The sequence below is a fragment of the Gavialis gangeticus genome, unplaced genomic scaffold (genome assembly GCF_001723915.1).
Source record: "Gavialis gangeticus isolate Ggan-Ray unplaced genomic scaffold, GavGan_comp1, whole genome shotgun sequence".
In the NCBI taxonomy this organism is placed as follows: Eukaryota; Metazoa; Chordata; order Crocodylia; family Gavialidae; genus Gavialis; species Gavialis gangeticus.
In genome coordinates, this window is record NW_017729028.1 from 33,993,722 (window position 1) to 34,013,876 (window position 20,155).

The 20,155-nt window shown below is 43.7% G+C and overlaps 1 protein-coding gene across 1 annotated transcript; it reads right to left on the reverse strand.

The window, feature by feature from the left end:
• Nucleotides 1–1,747: 1,747 nt before the first annotated feature.
• LOC109300117 (interleukin-17F-like) lies at nucleotides 1,748–5,559 on the reverse strand. Its single transcript, XM_019520700.1, has 3 exons — nucleotides 5,496–5,559; nucleotides 2,719–2,966; nucleotides 1,748–2,075 (listed from the first exon to the last, which is right to left on the reverse strand). Exons 1-3 carry the CDS (start codon nucleotides 5,523–5,525, stop codon nucleotides 1,838–1,840), a joined length of 516 nt encoding a protein of 171 aa, XP_019376245.1. The 5' UTR covers nucleotides 5,526–5,559; the 3' UTR covers nucleotides 1,748–1,837.
• Between the last annotated feature and the right edge of the window lie 14,596 nt (nucleotides 5,560–20,155).

Genomic DNA, 20,155 nt, shown 5'->3' on the forward strand with positions numbered 1-20,155 from the left:
GGAACAAAGAAAGTTGTTGGGAAAAGCGAAACGGCTACATACATGCAGTTTATTTGCATTAAAATTGTTATTCAACTATGGAAGCAGATTTTATTTTCATGAAAGTGCCCAATTTGAGAGCCACTTTCAATAAAAAAGCGGTTGTTTTATTGCAAGAGCTAGTCAAATTGCACAATATGGGTGCTTTTAAGTTCTCAGGGAGAGACATGGATGCAGCTAGGATTTTGAAAAGGCGGGGGGCAGGTGGTGTGGTGCATTGTTACATAACACAACATGCATTTTTCTCCAGTAAAAGAAACACTGGGATAATTGGTGATATGCTGGGGGACCAGCACTATATTATCCAGTTTGAGATCAAAGGAAAAACAACTACACATTTACTTGAACGTGCACTAATTTACTAGAGTCTATGTTGAGTTTAAAAAACACAACTAATTGGACCAAAACAGTCAAAAGCTATTGTTTTATTAGTCCTGTAGTCATTATAGCTAAATGGGCATCTCTTATTCAGATTCCTAAAACACAGCCTGGCTTTCTTGAGCATGTTGACTGTGTACCTGGCCCTTCACAGTTAGTCACTTCCAAATATGAGCGAATGTTCACCTGAGTTAATATTAGCACACCGAGTTAAAGTTTTTAACTAGAACTACAATTGTCTGCAGGACTGGGAAGAATGCTATTACCAGGCATAGCTAATGCACAGCAGAACTGCAGAAGAAAGGATAACTTTATTAATGGGACATCAAAACCATTCAAAAAGAGAGAGGGAAGAAAAATTGCCAGAAATCTGGTAGATTATAATGAAATCAATGGACTCCCTCAGCACTGCCTACATGCCAGTGGCACTGTGACTCCCATATAGTTCATTTTAAAATTTGGGTGGAGCAGGAGTCAAACTGGGGCTGCAACTGCCCTGCCCCCCGGATCCACCCGTGGGGAGAGAGATCTTCGATACCTGCCTTTAATATGTATAGTTAAAAAAATGGAGCATTTCCCCTGCCCTTGAAACCATATTACAAGCAGTATTCATTTATTAGGCTACTTGAGTAGGTAGCCTACATCATCCATGCTATTTAATTGGTATGATATTTAACCTGTCTGATTTTTTTCCTAAGATCAGGAGAAAAACTTTAAAAAAAGTCCAACACAGCTGACTTAATTCACCAGATCTTTATTTCACATGCATAAATTTAAAAAAAACCCAACCACCCAGTTACATGATTCTGCCTCCCAGCAATTACTGTGACATAAACAGAATGATGTAAATTAGATGATGTAAGCAGAGATGCAAAAATATAACATGTCTCCCTACTATTTTCCTGGGGTTTTATACAGGTAGTTACATCCGTGCCCAGTGGTTTCTTACATGTTCTGCCTCTGTTTGCAGCATAAGAAAGAAATGCACCTATTTAGTCTCATCCAATTACAGATAGGAACATTTCCTTTGTTTGTTTTTTAAGCACCTAAAAATTTCTGGGTCTTAGCTGTAGATGTAGGCTGATTTTTGTAAGGTTCTTCCTAAGGCAAGAGCTAGGGAAATATTTCACAATTAACAAACATGTAGGAAAAGCTGCTGGGAAAAAAGTGTGGAAATGTTCCCTTCTTTTTCAATGAACTTGAGGCTATGGGAATTTCTCAAGTCAGAATTTCAATATCGCGGTGGGGATTTAAGTGATGCTAATGCCCTTTCTTTGTACTTGCTCTCTTTGACTCTGGCTAATCATAAAGGCCTGGCTGAGTTGGAGCGTCCAACTCTTTCCAATGGGAGTTTGACTAGGCTTTATGAACCCATGGTGACCACTCAGATGACAAATCCTTCCTGCCCTACTGGCTTCTCTCAGGATTGGTGTTGGATGAGGGGCGTCACGCAGGTGCAGCCCACAGTGATGAGCTGTTTCTCCAGGCGGTAGACATGCTGACAGTCCCTCAGCTTCCGTCGGAGGACCAGGATCTCCTGCCGAATGGGGACAGAGTTCACGCTGTAGTCCTCCCGGCCCGTGGAGTCCACACAGCTGTAGTGGCGGCATTTGGCCTCGACGATCACCTGGGGGAACCTGTTGGGATCCTTGGTGATGCTGTGAATCAAAGCACAGGGATTACAAGGTGTTTGAAGCACAGCCCTGGCACCGTTCAAAGGATGATGTCCTGAATTACCAAGGCCTTGCACCCAAGGAGCCTGAAGCTCAGCCAGTTCTTGCTCTGTCTATAACTCAGACATGATTTGCAATTCCCTCCCTGAAATGCACTTCTTGCCATGGTTCGTAGATTCAGTTTGGTATTGGCTCAGCTTCTGAGCTCCTGTAATGTGGACTTCACAAGGCTAGTTTCAGTGGAAGTTTGGCTTGATCAGGGGTTGCCTGAATCAAAGCAAAGCCATTTGGTCAAACATCCCCACATTCCCACAACATGAACTACTCTTAGGGTCAGATCCTAACTCCATTAAACTCCCAGTGACTTAAATGATATTGGACTGTGATCTTAAGACATACTAATAGACTCCTTGGGAGGCATGGTTTGTGGTTCATAGGGTTCCTAGGTGTGCCCACACTACTAATTAATGATAATAATTAATAAGTGGCTATTTTATTATTGTCTGTAGTGGAACATCCTTACATGGGCTTTAATGAGAAATGTTGGACAATGGGTCCATCTGCAGATTCCTAGCCAAATCTTTGGAGAAGAGAGTGCGTTTCCAAATGAAAAGGATGTAGATTGTACCTGTAATTCCATGGAGACAAAGACCGGAGATTGACATCCTGAGCCATTTTAGTGGTATCGTTCATGTTACTGATGTTGATGCTGACTTCCACACTTGTAGGGAACAGGGAGTCTGTTTCGGTTGGGCAGTCATTCCTCGTTTTCTGCTCTGAGCCTCTCACTTTGTTGAGTTGAGGCCCTACTGCCCTGCCACGGGCTGAATTCCTGGTTGAGAGCATCAGGATTAACACTAGGAGTAATGAACTGAACTGAATAAGAGAAACAACACTATTGGTTAGTTCAGAACCAGACTACACACGTCCAGCAGCAAGTTGCACAATCCCATTCATCCACACTCAACTATATCGGTAGTTTTTAGGTTCAGAGACTGATACAAAAAAATAAAGAGAGAAAACTGAAGGTATGTCTATACCATCGCTTCAACAGGTCTTGACTGGGCCTCTTCTAAACAAGTCCTACCTGCCCATGCTTGGAACCTGGAAATGATCTAGTGGATCTACACTGGGACTGCCTCAGTGGTTCCTCTTGGCTAGGCTGAAGACTGAAGAGTAACCTCCTGTGACTGAACAGAAACCATGGTATTGCTCATATGCTTGCATGGGTACGTTTATACATATTGAATTGGGTCCAGAGGCAGCACCAAAGATGGGCAAGGGCTTGGAAGGAGGGGACATGATAGCAGTCTTCAAATACTTGAAGGGCTGCCATAAATAAGAGGGAAAGCATCTTTTCTCTCTTGTTGCAGAGAGGAAGATGAGGACCAATGACTTGAAGTTGCAGCAAAGTAAGTTTAGATTGGATCCATGGAAAAAATAAACTTGTTCACTGTGAGAACAGTGAGTCAGTGGACTAGATTCCTAGGGAAGTGGTGGGATTTCCATCACTGGAGGTGTTCAAGAAGAGGTTGGACAGCCACTGGTTGGGGATGATTTAGGCATAGCTATACCTATGTTCTACCATGGGTATTTCCCATACTCCTGGGCTTTGCTGGTTGCTCACTCCATACCTCCTTTTTCTGCTATATGTGTCAGGGTGTTTTTAAGCCTCCCCAGAGGGCAGTCTTATGTAGAGTTTTGAACATGGTTGTATAGGATGGTTTGGATAGGGCTGATCCTGCCTCAGGCAGGGAGTTGGACTAGATAGGACCTCTGGAGGTCCCTTCCAGCCCCACTTCTCTAGCCTCTATGGAAATGTAAAGGTAAATCCATAGGAAGATACACACCTTTGCCAAGTGTTAAGGACTGGGAATGAGGTATTCTGGGTTCTTTTTGCAGGCCAAACCTGTGCTGGTATAAATGAATACGGTTTTGTTCAGTTCGCTGGATTTTTGCCCATATACCCACACAGAGGATGTCTCTCCTAAGAGTGCAGATGCACAGCATGATTGCCACACAGTGATTTATCCACATTTTACTCAATCATAAGGGGCAGACACAGGACCAACTTTCACAAGGTGGCAGCTGAAGTCGGCGCTATTACACCACCTGGTCAAGAGGTACTAGGGGAGCTGGTTTGCCTCGGGCAAATCACTGTTCTGGAATGAAACTTATGATAGTAGTGGGCACACAACACACCCACTGGTGCAACTTCCTTCAGTGTAAATTTGCTTTTGGTTTTCTTAGAAACAGTGTTTCTGATGGAATAAATGCTATGTTGCATCTCTGCCTACTTTTTCTTTGGAGTAAATTGAGAATCCTCTGGAGCAGGGGTGTCAGAGGTACAGCTGGCAGACTGGGTCTGACCAATAGAAGTGGGTCATCTGGCCTACACCTGCCTCCGAATTTGCTGTGGTGACAGTGGGTCAGCAAATGGCAGGGGACTTCATTCCTGCATGCTGGCTGTGCTGACACAGTGGCTTTGGCTGGATCTGGAGACAAGTCATCCAGCAAACAAGAAGCCCCATGGTTTGGATTGGGCCTGATAATTATATTAGAGTTGGATACCCATGCTCTAAAATAAATGTGACGTGTTGGCACGCTTCTCTGATTTTTGTGTGTGGCCAGCTTGTCAAAGGCTGATGGGAGAAACATCAAACATCATTTCCCCTAAGACCTAAACCAAGCAGAGTCAAAAGTCTATGTTATTAGAGTATAATTTGGTAGTATAAAGAAATTCCAGGTCATATCATATCATATCATATCATATCATATCATATCATATCATGTTGCATTGCATTGCATTGCATTTAGCAAACAATTTAGCATAAAAGAAATCCAACTTCAGTAGAAGCACACTTCCTGCCTTTCCTACTTTAGGATACATAGAACAAAATAATATAGACAAATGATCCAGGCCACTCATAGCACGCTATTGAATCTGCTTCTGAACCTTAGAATGAAAACAGAAGTTAATATTTTATATCGGTAACTAATTAGTGAGATCATGTATCTGCGTGCGCTCTCTTTCTCTGGCTTCCTTGTTTAATATTAAGGTGTGATCTTTTTAACAGTTAAGCCCAAGGAAATACCCAAACCGAAAACTTTGTTATTACTGAAAATGTATATCAGCAACTAAAATATAACCCTAGAGCATTGTAATCATCTTAAAACAATTACATTCTTAGTAAATTTAGCATTGCAATACAAAAAAATGCACAGTGTAGGTCACCAGAATAAGCATGACTCTGCCCAATGTTATAGGCATATGTTTTTAGTATTGCTGGCCCCAAATCAGATTATACTGATTTTTACAGCCAGGCTTAAGGTCAGGTGATCTGAAATAGCAACCACAAAGTAAAGGTTTTGCAGTCAGATTTAACAAGCAAACCCAGTACTCACCAGTGCAGGGCTCCTTATGAATGCCTTCATATTGCAAGCTCTTGTGTTTTGCCTGTCTCTGTTCATTCACATCAGGGCTTTTTATAAGGACTGTGCTATTGTCATAGTTTCCATTGGAGGAGGTGGTCCTTTCCAACCTTATCTGTGATTTAACATCTAGGTTTAATTTTAAGAAAAATTCCCTGCAAGAGAGGTCACATGAGAGAGAGACAGGAAGCAAAATTATTGGGGTCATTATCAAACCTTGTTAACTGCTTGTATCATAATCCTTGACAAAGGAAAAAATGAGTGTTCTCAAAATCAGATGTGCTGTGCTGTGCTGATCTGAAATAAGATTAGGAGCTGAATGAATTCACTCAACGATGATTATAAAACTGAGGAACGTCCCTGAGATCTAAACTGAGGCACGTCCCTGAGACGCTTCTTGCATTATAGAAGCTATAGGGTCATAGGAATGACTATGTTACAATAGGATAATCAAGTAGTCCAGCGGTTCCCAAATTCTGACAGATTGCCCACCACCAGTTTTAAATGATACAACCTTAAGTACCACCAGCCTTTTTTTTCAGTTCAACCTTACGTGTCACCAGCCAACTTTTGTCATATAAAGTAATTATAATGCATCTGTGAATGCGTACCACTGATCGGTTGTCTGCGCACCACTGGTACCAGAGATTGGGAACCGCTGACGTAGCCAACACCTTGTCTGCCACAGCCAGCAGCAGATACTTCTGAAGAAGTTATGATACAACTTTCCTTTAAGGAAACAGAAATCTAGGGTTGGAAGGGACCTCAAGGATCATCGGGTCCAACCCCCTGCACAAATGTAGAGATGCTATCCCTAATCATACCTCTCCAAGACTCATCCTGTCTCCTAAAAACCTTCAGTAAAGAAGATTCTACAATTTCCATTTGCAGCCCCTTCTACTGCCTCACTTTTTTAACAGCAAAGATTTTCCTGAGATCTAACTTAAATCTTCTTTACTGCAAGTGTTTTTGTCCAAGTCCCCAGACATCAGCTTTTGTTATTCTCTCTGACATAGGTGTGTTTCGATTCCTCCCACCCCTCTTGATTTCTTTTGTCAGTCTTTTCCCCCGTAGAAATATCCACTCTCTCTCAGCCCTGCTGAATGCATTGTCTTGGTATCTTGAGGCAATGAGTTCCACGGGTTAACAAGCCACAGCGTGGAAAAGCACTTCCCTCTCCCAGTCTGCTTCTGCCACCCTTCTGTTCACTGATGCCCACTAGTCCTTGTACGGTGTGACGGGGAGGACAGACACGTTCACAGCATGCTTTTGCCATTGCATTCATTTGGAATAATCTCTCTCTGTTATGCTGTCACCTTTCACTGTGGTGTCTGCTTTTGGTGTGAAATCAATAGAAATAGTGAAGTCCCTTTGGCAGAGCTTTAGGGAAGAGCGGTGGCTGTGTCTCCCAGGTGACCCAGTTATGGACCAGGACCTTATTGCATTATATAGGCACAGGACCAAAGAGCTGTTCCCATCTTTCAAGCTCATTTTTTCCAAACAGGAAATTTTTGTAGTGTTTCTTCAAAGTACTCAGGTGAAAGACGTTTCTGGAGACAGATTGCATGGCTGGGTCCCTTGGACTGAGAACGTCCCTTCTACTTTCTCCGGCAAACAGTCCTTTTTTCACAGCTCCTCAACCCAGACATTTTCCAAAAAAGGCTGCCTATTCACATGTGAGAGAAGAGTCCTTGCAAAATGGTGCTAAGAGCCGATGCAATCATTATTCAGGCCACTGGTCTTACCCCTTCCAGGGTAGGTAATGGGGCTGGAGGGGCAAATCAGGTAAGAAATAGGCCACTGCAGATCTACTGAGCCTACTAGCAGGGGAAGAAGGGGAAAGCTTGAGGGGCCCTATCCAGCCAGAACAGGACATGCTGACCATCCTGGGAGGGCTTGAAGCTGCCAGGGTATCAGACCGGGTGGGGCACTGAGCATCTTCCATGCACGCTGAAGGTGTAAGAAGCTGAAAGTGCCCAACGTCACAGCCCCGAGGATCGTATCTCTACACACAAATGACAATATAGTGGCTGCCTGGATAGATAAGATTGCCCGACTACAAAGCTGGTAAGTCAGTTTTCTTTCTTTGCAGCCTGTCTCCCTCCAGTGTCCCTCTACCGGCTTGTAATGTACCTTGTCACTGTAGTGGGCGCATGACACGTACCCCATTTAATGCAAACCTGCTTTCAGGCGAGTCTCTGCTTCATCTTCCTAGTAGTTTGTCCCTGACTTTTATCATTTGGTGGTCAGTCAGCGTTGTCTGAGGTTGAACTGTCCTGGTGGAAGGCTGAATTTTCTTTTGGCTTCTGGGAGGAAGGATTTTTATAGCAGGGAGCCCTGCTGGAGAACACTTAATGGTGGCACCTGGGTTTCCCAGCTAGTCTGATTATAGACAGTGCTCGGTATTGATCCATTGTGAAGCCTCGCCCCAAAACATCAGGCCCTGACTTGACAATTTGGAGCCTGATCCTGTATCAAGCTGTCTCGTTTGGGAGTCTCTCCACTGTTTGACCTACATCCAGATCAACATAGATGCATCAGCCAGTGAAAGTCATGGCAGATCCTTTTTCCCCCATGCTTTTGCATGCCATGCTTGGAGGCAGCCTCTTCATCCATTCTTTAGGGCATGCCGAAATCCCTAAACTCCTTGGGAAATCCAGGAGCAACATGATCTGGTTAGAGTATCCTCTCTGGATGACCTGCCTATGGAAACTGCACCTGTACTCATGTCTGCTATAGAGGCAAAACCTGGTGGACAGGAATGGAAGTACCATGCCAGCCATGATTTTGATTCATTAAAGAAATGTCTACTCTGGGGTCTCTGCCTTCATTTGCATATCTTGGGGTATAAGATCTTGCTTCAGACCTACTCTTCCTTTGAATCAGGGCGGGGAAGGAGGGAATGAGAACAGGAATAGGGTGCGGCAATTGTGTGTTTTTTTTTCTTTTGGGGACAGACCACACCTGCTCCCTCAGACTCCAGTTTCAAGGCGCCGTGCAGCCTGCTGGAGCCAGAAGACCTCTGGAGAGGTAGATCCATTGCACTGAGATTGAAGCAAGATGCCATTTCTGCCACAGCTTGCAGATGCAAGAAGGTGGGGAGGGGGCTTCACTCTTGCAGTCTGGAAATCAGGAAGATAAGGTGGTGCAGAGGTAGGATCGCTGCAAGTCTTGCTGGATCCAGAGCATGAGGATGCAAAGACATCTGTGTAATGAAGCCTCCTAACCTGAGCCTTCCACCTTCTCTCATGGACTCGCATTTTAGCCCTACACCATCTTCCCAGAAAACCCTCCCAGAAGGAAGAGTACTGTATTTTACTAGCCAGGTGCTTGGGGTCCAGGCAAAAAGGTAAGTACTTGTTAGTAACTGTGCAGCAAAGCATTTGCTGTAGTAGGACGACTCACTGTCATGCAGCCACAGTGTCGCCATTTCCAAATATTTACTCTAGTCGTCCCATTCCTGCTGTTCCCTGCTAAAGGGTGCTGGATTCAATATTACTTCAGGTTGCTTGGTGGGGTGGATGGGTTTCCCTCCCTGGAGGTACTCGTCCTCCCAGATCAAATACCCACAGAGCAACAGAATGAATACACTTCTTCAGTAGTTGGCTCCATGCTTCATGGCCTGTGACCACTTATCCCACCCCTACCACCAGCTATACCAAACCTCACAACCCTGAGGAACTGGCACAGGGAGCCGGCATGGGAAGTTCCCACTTTTATATAGTCCCATGCAAGGGACATGAAGGTCTGATTCCCCTCAAATTAAATCTAGGTCTCCTACATTCTTGGGGAGTGCTTTGACCACTGAGCTACTGGAGGAATGGGGAGACTGCCCCACTTCATCTGGATGCATTTTTATGGGGTTGGCACCTAATTGCAAGAGGCTAAGGGTTGTGAATTCAGGTTGGGTAGCAGGGAAGGACCTGAGTAGGATACCTCAGTTCTGGAGAGAGACCAGGCTTAAGATGTACTGGTGTCATCAGCATTTCCTTCTGGCCAGCTGAGGCAGGCACCTAAACATCTGCTCTCAGTGGTGGCAGATGGCAGCACAAGAAGCAATGGTCTCAAGTTGCAGCAAGGAGCAATGGTCTCAAGTTGCAGTGAGGAAAGTTTAGGTTGAATATAAGGGAGAACTTGTTCACAAGGAGAGTAGTAAAGTGCTGCAACAGGTTACCTAGGGAAGTGGTGGACTCTCCATACCTGGAGGTTTTGAAGACCTGGCTAGACAAAGCCTTGCTGGGATGATCTAGATGGGGATGGCCCTGCTTTGAGCAGGGGGTTGGACTAGATGGTCTCCTGAGGTCCTGTCCAACCCTCATTTTCTATGATTAGACACCACAGTAATCAATGGCACGACACTCCAGTTCTTTTATGGGCTCATTTCTGATGCATTTTCTTTCTAGGCTCCAGAGTTGATGACTTTTGAATCAGGGTTTTGCAAATAACCTGAAGCATGTCCTATTCACTCTATGCCTGCCCATGACTCCAAATCCTGCTCTCTGTTATGTCATTAGGGTGCAAATGCAGGTAGGCTTTACTCTGCTGTTCCTGAGATAAATGTGACCTACATAAGCTCCCTGAAGAATATGCTGAAATCTGAAATATTACACGTGTAATTCAGTTTTCCTTAGAGAGGGATTCTCTCTTTAGCCACTTACTGAAATATCCGTTCAAAGTGGGTCAGCGAACTTTCCATTTCTGAAACCAGAAAGGTAGTTTAAGGTTACAGTGACGAAACCTTACCCTAAAGGAGGATGGTGGGTCTAGACCCTAACGGAGGATGGTGGGTCTATCAGTGGTCTGGGTCACCTCTGCTTTTGACATGTGACTAGATAACAATGACACAGCTTCAAAATTTAAAAAAAAAGAAAGAAAAGGAGAAAAAAACCTTTCTATGGTCAGATTTGACATGAAAACAATAAAATTATAGTACACACGCATACACATGCACACACACAAGCACTATATATCCAGGAGTATAACTCTTCTGTCACCAGCTGTCAGCAGCTTTAAGGACTAGGGTTGGGGTATTTGACCAGTCAAATAAAGTTTAGCCAACTGACCGGTCAAATATTGGTTAAAAGTTGTAAAAAAAAAATTGCCAATAGGCCCAAATAATGCACAGAAAAAACACAACTTTTCCACTAAGAAAGGTGTTTAAAGAAAAGCACAAAAATTGCATTTCTGTCAAGAAAACTACAAAAAAATTAGTTTCTTTGTAAAATTTCTATTACCTTTGAGTAGTCAAAAATATGCAGTCAATTGGCAATATTTGACTGGTCAATTGACCGGCTTGCTAACCCTAACAAGGACCAAGTTCCAATACCTGCAATTTCCTCTGAAAATTAGTGACTGCCACATTCATTTGCTCCAGCTTTGACCTGGACTTCTGTTCCTGGCCAAACCAGTCCAGCCATCTGTGCAAAAAAGCCCCCAAGCTGCAACCAGATGGTAATGAGGATTACTTTTATAGGGAAGGGGACAAGCTGAAGGTTGAGACCAATGAAAGAGAGAATTTGTTCTTGATCCGCTTGAATGACTTCAAGTTAGCAGGGCTTGATGGCCCTCATCCCAGGGTACTGGAGGAATGGGCAAAGGGAATTTGAGTCCTTGGGAGTAATATTTGTCAAGTTATGGGAGATGGGCAAGTACCTGAGGACTGGAAAAGGGCCAGCATAGTGCCCCTCTTCAAAAACTAAAAAAGGAGGACCTAGGGAATTATAGACCATTTAGCCAGACTTCAACACCTGGGAAGTTACTGGAGCGTATATCATAGGGAAGCTGCTTGTAAGCATCTGGAGGAAGAAAAGCTGGTTTCAAGCAGCCAGCATGGATTTGGCAAGAACAAATTGGACCAAATCATTTTGACCTTCTTCAGGAAAGTAAGTAGCTGGGTGGATGGAGGGAATGCAGTAGATCAGTGATTCTCAACCAGGGTGCTGTGGCATCCTGGGGTGCCTTGAGATCCTTTCTGAGGTGCCACAATGCCATGCGGTATTAGCACTGTTAGGTGTGCAAGCATATTTCACAAGATGAATCCATAGCATTAAAAAAACTCTGAACTGGTGTGGTCTTTCCGAGTTCTTTGCAATAGAAGAAATTGCTGTATTTTTCTACAGTGAAAAAATGAGTGACAGCTAGCTGGCATTTTCTGAGCGGTGTCTTGCATCTAAAAAGTTTGGAAACCACTGCAGTAGAGATGCCATCTCTGGATTTCGGTAAGGCTTTTGACAAAATCCCCTTTGACCTTCTCACAAACAACTTGGAGATAGACGAGCTAGGCAAAGCTACTATAAGATGGATAGACAACTGCCTCAATAGTTGCAAGCAGAGGTTAATTTATAAATGGATCCATATTGGAATGGCAGGAGGTTTCAAGTGGAGTCCCACAGGCATTGGTCCTGGGCCTGATGCTGTTCAATGTTTGTTAATGGTTTGGATGCTGGAATAGAAAGCTTTTGAGTAAATTTGAAGATAATACAAAACTGGGAATGACCATGAACACACTGAAGGACAGGAGCACACTCAAGAAGGCTCTTAATAAAGGGTTTGGAAGGCAAAGCATGTGAGGAAAGATTGCAGAGCAGGACGTTTGAGAAGGGACATCATAGCAACCTTCAAATGTCTGAAGGGCTGCCATCAAAAAGAGGAACACCTTTTCTCCATCCCCAAAGAAAGAAGCATGCATAGCAATGGCTTGAAATTGTGGGAAAGTTGGTTTCAATTTGGTCTCGAGAATAACTTCCCTGTCCTGAGAATAAGGCAGTGGAATAGACTGCCTAGGAAAGGTGTGGAGTCTCCATCACTGGAAGTCTTCAAAAAAAGGTTGGACAAGCATTGGCCAGAGCTGAGCTAGGAGTAGCTATGCCTGGAGTGTGTTATGATGGGGAATAGTTGGAAGCTCAGAAGTGCCCCCACTCATGAGTCATGGGGAGACCGAGAGGACCCCTGCCCTGAGAGCAAGTAGATGTTGGACAGGAGAACAAAGCAGAGGTCCACAGACTGCTTAGTTACAAAACACGAGTCAAAGGCCTAGGATAAGTTTATGGAGGACAGAAGTGGGGTATGATTGGTGGTGTTGTCCCCACGTTGCAGGACAGAGTGGGGGATGTTTGGGTTTTTTCCCCATGCTCCTGGGCTTTGTTGGTTGCTTCGTGGGGCTGGGAAGGAATTTCTCATCCCTCCATCTCTTGCTGCTACGGAAGTCAGGGGTGGGGGGTTGTCTTCCTGAGAAGCATTGGGTGTTGGATGTTGGCTGTAGCCAAGGCTGGGGATTTTGGCTTGGGTGTGTCAGTACTACTTTTGGAACAAAAACCCAGCAATTCCTGGTTAGAGGCTCTTGCTGCTCTACTACATTTGAGGTTGGGCAGGAATTCTTACCTTGTGGTCAGATTTGATATGGACTGGGAGAGTTTTTGCCTTTCTCTGTAGTGCAGGGCTGTGGTCCATGTCCTTGGATCTTGAGTGTATTTAACAACTTCACAGTGGCAAGAGCCTGGCAATGGCTTCATCCCCCTGCCTTACCTAGGCAGGTGAGGGCGTCCTTGGGCTATGTGCCTTGTAGTTGGCTGACAGGGTTGTCTGTGGTTTTTTTGGAACAGGTTACACCAGGATGGGTATGGGATGGTTTAGATGGGGATCTGCTTGCCTTGAACAAGAAGTTGGACTAAATGACCTCCTGAAGTCCCTTCCAACCCAACTTTTCTGTGATTCTGCTGAAGATGGAGAGAGGTACACAAAAGACTGTGCTCTCACACTTATAATGTTTGTGTGTAATATATATCTATATCCATATCTATATCTATTAATATATATTTTAGAGAACAAAATATCTATTAATATCTATTAATCTATTAATAGATATTAATATAATATTTGTGTATATATTACACCCACTCAAATATAATCTTTTATATATATTAAATATTAATATTGTGTGTATGATTATGAATGCATGTGTGTATGCATATACACATACTCATTAAACATGCTTTAATGTATATTATATCATGTGTTTGTGTGTATGTGTGTGTTTTTTATATATACATATATGTAAGTGTGTGTGTGTATATATATATATATGTTAGTGTTACATATATACGTAGATATAGACATATCTGTAGATATAGATATATCTATAGACCAGGTCTATAGGTCTGAAGCTCTCTGCTGCCTTTTAATAGTTCAATTGTTAGTTCGATTGTCATATATATAGATATATCTATATATATATATATATAGATATATCTATATATATATATATAGATATATCTATATCTATATATATGACAATCTCTTTGTCCACATATATAGATATATCTATGTCTATCACACATGTGTGTACATGTGTTACAACATTGTGCTCATAATTGTATGTGTATGTACCCACACGTGTATGTAAGGGGTTATGTACACACATGTGTGTGTGGGTGTACACACACATGTGTGTGCCTTCTCTGTCTCTCTCTTTCTCTCTCATTAAATATTGTATAATTCAGTAGAGGGCAGGATAAATATGCACCTTTAGAGACTAACTAGATAAGGTGTGTGTATAGAACACACATGCACAGACACACACACACCCCCCTAATTTAGTCTGTAAAGGTGCATATTTACCCTGCTTTCTACTGAAGATAGGCATGCAACCTTAACTGCATCAGCATCTCAGAAAACTGCTATCTTCCTTTTAGCGAGCTTGTTCTCGTAAGGTGTTGCCTGGAATAGACGCTTTGATATCCCCATTTCACAGGTTGGGAACTGGAGTGCTACGTGACTCGCTCAGGTTCACAAAGGAAGTCCTGTGGCAGAATCAGAACTTGAACCCAAGTCTTACAAGTATTAGGCTTGTGGCCTAACCACTGCTTCAATCACATAGGGAGATAAAGCTCCTTCCCTTCCAAGGTCCTCTGTGACAGGGTGACGTTTGAGGATGTGATGCACCTCACACAAATCCCCCTGCTGTGTCCCTTGTTTCTTGTTTCCAAATGCATGTCTGAATTTTTCAAATTGAGCTAAACTTACTGATACGTAACCACACTCCTGTGGTTTCTCATGGTGGTTGACACATTTTCTGGGTGACTGAAATCTACTAGTAAACTGACTGCCCACTTTGTTATTTGACTCTGTCAAACAGTGTAAGGGAAATGTTAGAGATCGTCCAGAAGCTTAGGCTGGTTTTAGGTCTCTTTTTAGTCTGATTTATGCTAATTGACAAAGGCTTGATTTCTTTTCTTAATGCCTTGCAACCTCTCCCAAGTAGTGGGGACATTGTACATTGATTCAGGAGCAGAGCAAAAAAAGGATTCAGAAAGTCTGGTTTTCTCTTTGTCTTGCGGGGCGAGTGTTGAGGGGAGGGGGGAAGTAAGCTATACCCTTCTCCTCCCTACTTATCTCAGGCTAACCCATTTCCAGAGTGCTTGCATAGGTGGAAGAGCAGTAGGGAAGTTGCTCATCTCACCTGCCCTGTGATTCTTCACCACGGCTGCCATTGTCACTCGTGCCAACGAGGACCTGCATCCCACTGTACATGTTAATGAACAAACAGCCCCCAACGAGCTGACAGTCTAACTATAAAGGAGCTGACAATCGAACTAACAATTGAACTACTAAAAGGCAGCAGAGAGCCTCAGACCTATGCATGCCGGAGCAAAAGTTGGCACGTTAAGCAGTGACCCCAGTACATTGGTGATCACGGGCACACGTGTTTAGCTGGCATCCCAGGATCAGTGAGTTCTTTAGGGTGAATTTTGAAAGGGATGCTCAGGCAACTTTGTACAGCAATGGGAAATGAAGGGCATCAAAAAGAGAGCATGAAAGAGCTTGTCTGAATATTTGCTAGTAGGCAATGGAAGCTGATCCCTGGCATCTGAGGCTGATCAGAAAGAGGAGCTGACATCTTGGTAGAGAATGAGAGTTAGGTGGTAGGTTGGAAGCAGGCCATCGAAGACTTTACAAAGGAAGAGAAGTGGCTTATGTTTGATGTGATGGAGAAGGGGGGGACAGTGGAGAGAGTCAAAGCAAGGGCCGCCACTGTTGGTGACAGGCTAGGAGAATGACCTTTAGGGGCTGGACTAGATGACCTTGTGAGGTCCCTTCTGGCCCCAGTTCCTATAATCCTATGATAACATTGTGGATGGCTGTGAGCAGAGGAAGAATACCTTTACCGAGGTCAGAAGAAAAGAACATGGCCATAACTGAGATTTGACCCGACGAGTTTGTAGTGCTGAGGGACAAGGAAAGCTGTCCTGCAGAGATGCTTACGCAAAAAAAAAAAACACCTGGCAAGACTGAGATCTGATGTGGGTGAAAGATCCAAGACAAAGATGACACCCCTGTTACAGGCATATGGGGGATATGGGTAGGGGGAAGTATTTTATCAGAGAAGTATGGTCCCTCCCATTTATTATCTTGGCAGGATGCTGCGGAGAAAGGTGTGAGAAATCCTGTTATTGATGGATGAGGAATAATCTAGGGTTCATCTGAATCCTGCAGAGGTACAGACGTATACCCTGATGAATGAATCTGGATATCCCTTTCTAAACTAATGTTAGCATTAGTGTTTCTGGCTGAACATTCCTCCTATCCATGCTGATAGGATGGCTGCTGATGTCTAGTTGCTCTTTCTTGCTAAGCCCTTGGCCTCATTGTCATCGCATAACACCCTCGGCTTATGCTCTTCGTGAAGAAAAAAAAAGAATTTCCTTCTGTTTATAAACTGGTTTGTAATTAAACCCATGAAGATCTCAGTTACAAGTGTTTTGCTTTATTTCCTGATGCTCCAATGCTTGTTTCATGCTACTTTTGACTCAGTTCGAAACTCTGTGCCTTCTGTCTTATCACCTCAATATCTGAGTGCCTCAATCTTTAGCATGTTTTATCTTCATGACACCATTCAGAGATGGGGAAATGCTACTTATTTCTGTTGTACATATGAGAGACCAAGGCACAGGCAGGCTGATGTACCCAAGATCAAGGACTACAATGGTGGCAAACTGGGGTATTAAACCCAGGACTGGAACTAATCCTGCTCTCTTAGCTACTGAAGCTTCCTCTCTTTTTTTTTCCCCCTAGCTTTTTATAATGACCAAAATTTACGTACAATGACCCAACTTTCAATGAATGCCAGTCTAGTTTCCCCCCGCTTGACTTCAGTTGAGACGCGGCATGCTCTGCCTCACCAGAAAAGCAACAAGCTGCAAAATAAAAGCTGTCTCCTTTCATCTCTAAATATAATGGCCTATTCATCCTCTGCTGTAAATCAGAAGTAGCTGCATTGAAATTAATGGAGGAAACAGGTCTGCTGTTTGCATGCTAAGGAAGGATGTTGGAATGGGATACAACTATAATCAAGTCTTTCAGGGGATTGCTGAAAAAACATCGTATTTACGTGTCCTGAAATCCAAATACGAGAATCCCTTGTTCTAATTTTATTTTGGTTTATGTTGCTGTAGCATTACTGTTTTCAGTAGTGCTACCCTGATCTAAAATGGGAGTAATATAACAGTAAATGAGGCCCTCTTTCTTCCTTCGTGAACACACACATTTTATATGGTGTCCTATGTGGTACATGAAAGAGAACATGTGCCATTATTCTGGCTCCTTGCCCAGGAATTGGTTTACTTTAGGCTTATTCCTTGATGCCAGAGAGGACTTTCACAAATCCTATAATACTGACCCAGGCTAGATAGAAAGGAGGGCATCCCATGAACAGACCTTCCCTTCTTGTGAAGCAGTTCTCTAGTAGTTATCCTGTGCCAGAGCAAATCTTTTGCTAACTCACCTCCCCATTACTGCTCTATAGCTGTCTCACCCTCTGCTACAATGACGAGCTGCTCAACTCAAGACCTTTTATCCTGATCTGGAAATAGGGATTTGGTTCTCATACTGCTTGGTAGAGCAGTAAGCATCTGAACTTTCTCTCTTGTGCAAGAGTGAAACAACTGAGAACTGCTGCAGAAACAAGTTTTGTTAGACAGGGTGGGTTAGACAGGGACAATTCTGCCTTGAACAGAGGGTTGGACTAGATGACCTCTTAAGGTCTTCCTATTTAGGACCTTACAACATAAGTCCCTGTCTAACCCTAACATATCTATCCCAGACCATCAGCTTGTATAAATGGACACGGTCCCATTGATATCTGGGAATATGGGTGGATTTAGGGGTGCAGATGGTGTCGGACAGCTTTGCATATAACATAATATATATTTTCTTCAGTTAAAGAACAACTAGATGCTTTATTAATATGCCGGGGGCTAGCGCTATGCTGGTCAGTTTAAGATCAAATCAAAAACCTATTGGAATGTATACAAATTTGCTAGATTATACATAAAGCTTTAAAAAACCACAACATACTAAGCAAAAATAGTCAAAAGATGTTGTTCCATTAGTCCTGTAGTCATTGCAGTTAAATGTATGCCTTTTATTCAGGTCCATGAAACAAAATCTAGCTTTCTTGATGGTCTTGATAGTGCCTCCAATACTTGATTGTCAATCATGTCTATAGCTGAGTTACTATTACCACACCTAAGTTAAGCTAGAGCTAAAAACAGTCTGCAGAACCGTGAAATAGAAGAAAGCTATTACTAAGAATGGCTAACGGACAGTGCAATTGAAGAAGAAAGAGTAGTTTAAATAGAGGAACACCCTTTTTAATGAAAAATGTCATTAATATCGTTGGAGTGGACAGAGCTTAACAGAAGTGGGGAGATGACAAGAAGTTATGAAATCAGCTGACTCTCTAAGCACCTTCTGAAGAGAAATGTAGCTGCCCCTCCCAAGAGTTCATTTCAAAGTTTGGGTGAAGCAGGAATAAAAAGGGGGGGTGTGTGCAACTGCACCACTGCTTTTCCTCCCCTCCCACCGATCCACTCCTGTCTGGGAACACTTGGGTCTCTCTAGGCATGACTCCAAGGATGCACAAGTTAAAGTAGGTGGCTGGCTGGTTGTCTGAGTCTCTAAGTGTAAAGAAGTTAAGAACCAAAAGGAAAGTCCTCAATATTTGTCCAGAGAGCAGTGCATGCTTTGGATTAATGGGTTGGGAGGTCCTTCTCCTTAGACCCCATTATTTTGGTTGCAGTAAGCAATGCAACAGGCAAGATGAGCTGTAGGAAGACCTTTACTGAACATGCACAGAGGGCACAGGCAGAAGTTACAGTTGTCATGCGATCGGCCCCTTGAAAGTGCTCTACAGCTGTGCCCTGACAGAAGTGCACAGCTGCAGTGCTTTACAAGTCCCCAATTACGTAACAAATTAACCCTCATTATATGAGGGTTCAGATGAAAGCTCTCCATGGGAGAGGGAGCTCCAATCCACCTGCCCTCCCTCCAGCACAGGCTGGGCAAACCCCAGCCTGAGCTCCCTTCCCTCCCTTCTCTCCTCATCCCATCATGCAAATAGCACTGGAGCTGGGAGGGTGGGAGTGGGGCTAGGGGAAAGAAGCTACAAACATGCAGCTCCCCAGCTGGATCAGCTCCAAAGTGGAACTCAATTCCCCCACTTTCCAGACCCAGCAACGACTTTCTGTTGGGTTGGGAGAGTGGGTCTAACTCATGGCACTTTCTGTGGAGCGTCATGAGTTAGACTGGGGAGCTGCACATCTATCAGTGACCAGAGATTGCTTTGTGCATGATTTAAGGTTTGTGTTTATATAAAAGATTGGCTTCACCTTGTCTTCCTTTGTCCCTGTTGTACCATTAAAATACCTTCCTCCTGAAATCAGTGTCTTCAATTCTACTTGCTGTGCTACACGTGCCAATCACCATGAAAAGGCTCTTGAGCTGTTTCAGATGAGAGGAAAAGTGCACTGATGATGGAGCTTTCATTGTTACTGCTTACGTAGCAGTTGGATCCATCGTGACCAAGTTATACCTAAGCATGCGCTTGTCTTAAAGATGGAGACCCCAGTTTATCTTGTAAGATGCTGTGCAATATAGTTAATGGAGAGCATATCAAGAGGTTGGTGTTAGAAGTGTGACTCAAAGTGATTTTTGTGAGCAAAGAGCTTTAAGGACTTGCTCAGGGTCAGTTTTCCATTCCTTTTTACTTATGTTCAGAAAAGGGTTAAGAACAAAGAAGGAAATTCCCCATTTCCCCCAAGTCTACACATTTCTGACCACAGTCCCATTTAGTTCACAGAAATATCCCAGTCATGTGATTCAGAGCGAGGCCCTGGGCATGGTGGAATGATGACATCACTGTTCTTCCTGTTCTCATTATTGACCTCACAGAAAGGAAGCTGCAGAAATGTGGGTAGGTGGGAGGCAGACATCAATTAAAAACACACTTTTTCCTGTGATATGCATGGGTTGGTGCTCTTCTGGGGAAGGGGAATGAAGTAGACACTGCCTTGAGGGCTCTTCCATCCTGTTCACTATGACTCTTGACCTCCTTTAACTGCACAGTCAAACCCCATCATGGGAAAGAGCCAGGTACTGGAACAGGGATGAGGAGGTCTGGGGACCTGTTGCCAGCTTTTGCTGTATGGATAGGTTACTCTTCTTCCCTGTTCCTTAGCCTCTCCCTTTGTCAGACGGGGTTTGTTGGACTACATCCCGCCCATTAAATGCCATCTCCTTTGCTATTATTCCTTTATAAGTGCTGCTGTACTGGGTCAGCCCACAGGTCCTTCCAGCCC

Coding starts and splice junctions, on each gene's coding strand:
- LOC109300117 (XM_019520700.1), bottom strand. CDS start 5,525: ATGAAGGCATTCATAAGGAGCCCTGCACTG. Junction 2,967..5,495: donor TCATAAGGAGCCCTGCACTG/GTGAGTACTGGG, acceptor TCTCTTATTCAG/TTCAGTTCATTACTCCTAGT. Junction 2,076..2,718: donor TTGTCTCCATGGAATTACAG/GTACAATCTACA, acceptor TTTGATTCACAG/CATCACCAAGGATCCCAACA.